We start from the raw sequence: 7,574 nt of genomic DNA, 5'->3' as shown, positions 1-7,574 counted from the left end.
AAATCGATGCTTTCAGTTTGTCTATAGAAAATAAAATATCTCTACCCATGTAGTTTATCATCATAAAGAGATCAGAGAAGCTGTGTTAAAAATTAAATATAGGCATTGTCCTTCAAGCTTGCCAGTGCTTTCACATGGTGCCAGATTAATGACATATAGGCCTAATGGGTTTAAAATGATTAAACACTATAACAATGGTTAAATATGCTAAGTAAATGTGTAAAGGGTGTGAGGTTTAAAAAAGAAGAGTCATATTTCCACAGTCTTTTATTGAAATCACTTAAACTTTCCAGTCCATGCATGGTTCAGAGGTATGAGCGGGGGCTGTACTTTGTGCAGCCATGTTGATGGTGGATAGTTTAGGATGCAGCTCCCATGGTTATAGCTCACAGGTTAGTCCTGGATGATGGTTCAAGTCTTCTAATGAGAGTTAGCATTTCTGGGGCATTCATGCATCCGATAGGCACAAAAATAGAAAATTCCTGTAAAGACAGAAGGACAGGGGAGGTCTGCTATCAGGGGATTTTAACAAGATCATATAAAAGCTCTACTATTTACATTCACAATAGATGGTATTTTTTGTGGATAATTGAAGCTTGTGTTCCACCTCCCCGGTGGATTGTTTCTATCTTTTTATATGAACCACATGTAGTCTTATTTCAGACCATGTTCAATCCTACAAGAGTACATTATTTATTCAAAAAGAAAAACTCTTTTGCATCATTGTTTGATGACAAAATAAAATGTAGAGTTTTACATTCATTCTATGTCATTCTGTAGGAGCAGGATGCAGGGCGATTCAGAGGCAAGGTGTCACTCCAAACATCTCTGACTGATGATGTCACATCATTGATCATGCTGCTGGACTATGCAGCTCATAATGTGCAATGACATAGTTTTGATTTCATTTATCATACTTGTAGTATAAAATAAGGGCTGCAGGTTCTATGCATGGCAACATGTGATGTAAACAAAACTATTTCAACACATGATATAATGTAAAATTAATCATAGAAGTGAATTTTAGGGCCTGTTGCTCAGAATGACTTCATAAGATATTTTCTCCAAGCCTTTTATCTTCACCTCTCTGAGTGCATTATTGTTTATTGAGGAAAGGAACTCGCTCAAGGTTTGAACTTGAAATCAAGTTTAGCAGCGAAAAAGATAACAGCCGAATGTCAGTGAGTGAAACAATCACACAGGAACATCTGCTACTAAAAAAATACATACAAATTTGTTTGTATAACTGATTTCTTGGTTCTTTGCCATCCACATGGGTCCATTTTATTTGCACAAAAAGTTCAACTCAAGATAACAAATACCTCCAAACTCCATTTGATCTGCAGAGTCCCTCTGCACCTTTAAGGAAAAGCTAAAGACCCAGTTCTTTCATGAATACCTACTAACTTAATGATGATGGTCTCCATATAATTGATGATGATGATGGTAATGACGATGGTTTTTGTTTGATAACGACGACTTAAAAGATGGTTTCTATACTGATTAGAGCTCTCAAGAACTGCCATCAATGTTGTGCTTTCCTTCTGGTCACTTCCTGTCAGCACCTGTGTGTCCAGTCAGACTCAAAGCTGATCATTTGCTCTTACTGACATTGTTCCCTTTTTTCTAGATCCTTGCTTGTGTTGTTCTTACTCTCTGATGTACGTCGCTTTGGATAAAAGCATCTGCTAAGTCAATTGTAGAATTGTAGAATTTAGTTCTTCCTGAGTTGAAAAAAATGTCCTTAAATCTTTGTCTCTTCACTCAATAACTTCATTCATTTAGCCATTTTCACACATTGGCTCCTGAAAATGAATTGCCAAGTGTATAGAGGTTGCAGCACCTTGTATAAGATAAAACCTGATGCAGCTCAGTTTGTTGGTTTGCATGTTTACCTGAAAAGAAGGTGAGAACCACTGACACCCAGCCAATGATATAGGACCAGGAGAACCTCCAGTTTCCATAGCGTTTCCCGTAGTAGTTAATAGTCACACCAGTGTACACTGCCATCGCTAGAAACACTAAAAAGCCTAAGAGAGAAAAAAAGAAACAAATATTTTCAGGAAAAATGTCCATAAAGCTTGTATATACCCTGACAGATGGAGAATTAAGTAATGCTTTATCTGGTAGGCTAAAGAATCCAACAAAAAGTCAATTACAAACACTGACTTAAGGCTCCTGTGAGGAGTTTTTAGTTGGTTATGAAACACTGAAATTAAAACTGTTGCTTCTTTATGAGCAACAAAAGCCAACAGGACCATCGGTATAAAGACTGATTATTTCTATAAGAAGTTATTTTAAAGGTCTAAACTGCAGTCAGGGGGGTAGGTGTAAGACAACGTGATTAACAGCACCCTGCAGAAAAAGCCCCTTTTGGTTACATTGTACACAGCAAACATACATTTGACTGTTAAAAGGAAGCAGGATGACATTTTTGGTTAAAAACACTATCCACACATGTTCAGAACTAAAGAGATGAGAGGTACTTCTTTGTCCACAGGGTGCGCCAGAATGAACACAAATCTAATTCTTCACAGGAGCTTTAAGGCCGCTATAAATTAAGCAAAATAAAGCTTTCAAAAACCCTCTACGTAAACACAGTCTCAAGACTTTCTTCATTTTGTTTTACATCTATACACATATGTGTTGAAATAGAGCCCGATTTTAAATAGCAGAATTCCCCTTTGAACCAATAAAAACAAAGCAGAAGGAAGATACAGGCGAACTTACATGAGATGAAAAACAATATGCCTGCAGCAAAGGTTTTGTCAAACCTGTCGAATGACGAGTAATGGATGAAGGCCATGATGCCGATGATGATGCCGATGAAACAGGCCAGAAGAGAGAGGATCATGAGGGCACGGGTTGCGTCTAGGTGGGCTGTGAAAAAAGGTCAAGGGTCAATAGGAGTCACTGCTGGGGTGAGTGTAAGTTAACAGAGGTCAGGCGGTGTAAACAAGCCAATATGATGAAGAACAGGAAACATCTCTAAGAAGAACAACCAGTTTTATGACAGTGTTCCCAGAAGACATTTTTATTTTTCATAGACATTGAAAAGTCGTCTAAAGCCATCGTGACAAGACATTACAAACTGGTTCAATTTGAATGTTTTTTCACAGATTATTCTCAGATGTAATTTAACATCTATGCTTAGACCAAATCTCTTTTGTAACAAGATTTGTCAAACATTAACATCTCGCTCATGTAATTTATATTGCTGATAAAATTATTCTATAAATGTGAAGTCCATCAATAAGGCATATAAGGCAGTTTTTTCTTACCACTGTAACTTTTGCATCTTTGCTAAAGTGCTCATGATGGATAGGCCGGGTTTTTGTAACATAACAATGAGTAAGGTCTTTTACCTGCTTTTTGTAACATAACAATGGGTAAGGTCTTTTACCTGCTCTTTTGTAATGTTAACAGACAAAGAATAAGGTATTTTACCTGCTTTTTGTCTCAAGTGTCTTGAGATAACACTTGTTATGAGTTGACGCTATACAAAATAAATTGAATTGAATTGAATCAAGACACCAACTAAAAGAGATGTGACGGGCAGAGTTGGATTTGATCACAAACTGAATGAATGTGAGCTCATCATTACCACCATCAGCCATCAAGAATTCCCATGAACCACTGGTCATCTCTGTTTGTAGTCAAAGCTGCACAGGGGCAGCTTTTCTTTTCCACTTCTTTAACTTCTCTCTTTACGATGTCTCTGAACCTTCTCACTCCATAAAGAGCTGTTTTTATCATTTTTGTATGAAAAATAAAATGGATGGAAATATCGTCTTTGAGTGGGCAAGATTTAACCCAGTGTTGAAAACAACGCAAAAATGAACAAATGATCAACATTTTAATAAAAAGTCTAATGTTTTCAGACACAATGTAACTTTAATTTAGCTGGTGGAAAAAATTGGTTGAAAAGGGGCTTTGGACAGGCCGAGCCCATTACTTTGCTTTAAACCAAATTTCAATGTTAAAAACTCAGTTTGTGCTCTCTGTGTTGTACAGCAGCAGTCACGTTTCAAACCAAACAGCTGTAGCATAAGAAGCTATCTCGTAGCATGATGATTGTTTTCCGTCACTGTCTGACTTAGCAAATTGTTTCCAACCTCAGAATGTCAAATATAATATAATGGGGAGTCATTAAATAGTGTGCACCTGTGCTTGCCGGTGAAGTTTGATTTTTTGTTTTTGTTTTATAGGTGCAGTGGTTAGTGCTGTCCCCTCACAGTAAGGAGGTCCCTTTAGTCTGCATGTTCTCCCTGTGCATGCAAGTGGTTCCCTTTGGGTACTCCGGCTTTCTCCCACAGATCATAGACATGCTCTTCAGGGTTAATTGGTGACTCTAAATTGCCTGTAGCTGGGAATGTAAGTGTGGCTGGTTATTTGTCTGTATATATGTAAGCCCAGGGTTTACAGCTTGGATCGGCTCCAGCCCCCCGTATGGGAAAAAGCGATTATGGACAGATTTGATTCTAAATGTTTCTCCCATGTGCTGTTAGTTTGTCCCTACTATATTTGTCATTAAAACATTTAGTCAACATCTGTTCCTTTGAGGTTTGCGTAGTGTATGAAGAACCTTTTTTTTCTTGTACAGGGATCAGAGATCAAGTCAACAATAGCAATAATGCAACGTCAAGCCAACAAAGACAGGGTAGAAACAGTTAACAAGGAAACATGTAAGAATTTACATTTCACGTTGACTCTAGAATAACATTTGATTTTATCTGTGGAAGTGCAAAGTGAAATTACATGATGGGTCAGGTTTATGCAGCTTTAATAATTACTGCAGTTAAGTAAAGAAATGTTTAGTATTTTAAGATAGACAAATAGTTAAGTAATGGTTGGATATGGTGTGATCATTATGTAATTTACATAAGCAACAAAAATAATGTCGCAAAATGGATTTACATTATTTGTGCTTACTTTTAAAAGAAGTCTATTATGGTGTGGACACTCATGAATAAAACTTTCAAAAACATTTTTAAAAAATTCACTCAATTTTCAGGGTGAGCTTCATGTGTGAATGCAGCCTGACTTTACCTGAATGCACCTACCAGCCCCATAACATTTCATGTGATGTCAGGGAGCTGATGTGTGAACGTTGCAGTAAATGTTCTGGAAGATTCACAGCGGGTGACGGGAGGTGGTGATGATGTTTATATACCACAACATCATTGTCCACTCCATAAAGCAGCTTTATTCTTTTTTTCCAGTAACATCGCGCTGCACGTGAGGGATTTCAGGGGCATGCTGTCCTGAAATGTTTCTTGAAATTTGTGTAGAAACAGCCTTTTTTCACTCAAACATTCAGCCCTGGTTTTACTGGATTCATGGCTCCATGCTTTTAAAAAAATTTATCCATCCAGAGATTGAACCGATTGAACCTACAGCGTCATCATTTGAACAGCTGGACCCGCTGAACTTCTGCCTCCTTCAACCTTCAAAATGTTTCCCTGTGCTTCACTTACCTATGCTGTCACTGTGCGGGAAGCATTTCCCCGGCATGCAGTAGCGCCACAGGCCCTGGTGCATGTAGTTGCTGGACTGACGATATTGCATCCAGTAATCGGTTGCTGTGGAAACGATCAGGAGGATGTTCCCCACGCCTGCACAGAACAGCCCTCCACCCATAAAGCTGTACATCCTGCACCTGGAGACACACACACACACACACACACACAGACATAAGGTCACTTAGCATCAGTGGTCAGTGGCGGCCCCCCCTCTCCACCTCAAACACACACACTTCAGGGAGAGAGCCTCTAAGTGTCAGTAATTGCGTTGTAATGAACATATTATTTCCACAGGATTGAGCTTTGGGGTTGCGGGTGTGTGTATGCTCCACTTTGTTCTCTGGGAGATCAGTCCTTGAAGATGGGCTTTACATACCCCCCCCCCCCCCCCCCCCTGCATGGACACACATACACACACACGAGTCCAGTGATGCTTTGATACTTGATACATCTATTGCTCATTGTTCCACCTGGATGCAATATCCTGCACCCACCGTCTCTTTCTCATGGAGAGCTGTCATGGATTTTTTTTTCATATGGAGAGGATGTTAGAATGATATATCTTGTTATGTCTGAAAGCTGAACGTGATGCTCGTTGAAGAGCTTTGTGTATCCATTGAAGAGCTCTGGATCACATTTCCCCTCTGAGTATCCTCTCTTCTAAGTTCCAGCAGCTGCCTCAATCTAAAACCCGGGCGCCTTTAAATCTGATTGATCCGCAGCACATCAAACAAATGAAAATAGTGGTGAAGTTTTATGCTGCATTGAAAATTACAATCTTTTTTATATTGGCCAATTGGATTGAATATTTTTTAGATGGAGTTATTTTCTTGCAAAAACACAAACAAGCGGTTAATTTTCTTTTCACTCAGAGAGAGGCCTTGACTTACTCTGTTTCCTCTTAATCACATCACTCAGCATTACTATAAATGTCAATAAATCCTCCAAAACCATAACCTGCAGAGAGTAAATGTTTATCTCCATGGGACTTATGTGAATATTCAATTTTAAGACTTTCAAATGAAGAGAGTCAAAACCTTTGCGTCTGTCTTATAGATTTCCTCTGACAGCATCTCTCAAAGTCGGAGCTGTGCTTTATGGGAGAAATAAAGCACAGAAATAAACAACTAAATCACAAATATCTAAATGTACACAAACAGTCAATGCAGTTTAACCTTACCTTAATTCACCCTTTTAATGAAGACGGTAATGCAGACAGGGCGACCTGACAACATACAAAAAGATCCTGTAATGACAGGAGCAGCAGTGTTGCAGCAGGCTAACAGCACTAACGCTTGACCGGGTGAATAGGGAGAAGCTGGGGCTACAACTACAACACTGCTATTACAAAAGGCCAGGCTGACCAGTGGCCAATCAGCACCCAGGGGTGCTGTGGTTTGGGAATCTGCTGAAAAAACAGAAATGTCCAAAGCTTGGCAAGCTAAAGTAATATTGATGACTGCATGGTTTTGATTGAAAGTGGAGGGCTGAACTGGCTTTAGAGAGGGCCGAGCCTAGCAGGCACACACCAGGCGGATCTATGTCAAATTCTAAAAGCAGAGTTTAAAACTCTATAAAGACTATATATATATATATATATATATATATATATATATATAAGTACGCCTGCTAAGTCCACACATTTAATTTTATATGTATATTTGTTGTTATTTAAATTACATGAATCGACTACCCTTTACACTGTGTGCACATCTTAAAGGTACACTAAATGTTTTCATTTATACCACAAAACCAGGTACAGTGTTTTATTTTATCCTGGGACTATTTTGTTTAATTTTAGTCTCATTTTAGTCCCATATCCAGCACACACATTGAAATCTCCATACATTTTTAAAGCACCACTTCATATCTTTTTTAAGCCTGATTTTCATGTTAACAATAAAAAAAACCTGCACTGACCCAAAAGGTAAGAAGTCAACCTGAATTCTCTTTATGTGAGAGTGGTTATTTCTTCTTGTATAAACACATAGCATCAATTATGTTGAATATCTGTTTATATCACAAGTCCCAACCATGGCCACCTAAAAGCTT

The 7,574-nt window shown here is 38.5% G+C and overlaps 1 protein-coding gene across 1 annotated transcript; it reads right to left on the bottom strand.

Moving 5' to 3' along the window:
* Positions 1 to 249: 249 nt before the first annotated feature.
* lim2.1 (lens intrinsic membrane protein 2.1) lies at positions 250 to 6,859 on the bottom strand. Its single transcript, XM_065963023.1, has 5 exons — positions 6,703 to 6,859; positions 5,478 to 5,659; positions 2,731 to 2,880; positions 1,896 to 2,030; positions 250 to 482 (listed from the first exon to the last, which is right to left on the bottom strand). The coding sequence occupies exons 2-5, from the start codon at positions 5,650 to 5,652 to the stop codon at positions 421 to 423; spliced, it is 522 nt and encodes a 173-aa protein (XP_065819095.1). The 5' UTR covers positions 5,653 to 5,659; positions 6,703 to 6,859; the 3' UTR covers positions 250 to 420.
* Between the last annotated feature and the right edge of the window lie 715 nt (positions 6,860 to 7,574).

The sequence above is a fragment of the Labrus bergylta genome, chromosome 14, assembly GCF_963930695.1.
Source record: "Labrus bergylta chromosome 14, fLabBer1.1, whole genome shotgun sequence".
NCBI lineage: Eukaryota > Metazoa > Chordata > Actinopteri > Labriformes > Labridae > Labrus > Labrus bergylta.
This window is presented reverse-complemented; position numbering and strand designations above follow the sequence as displayed.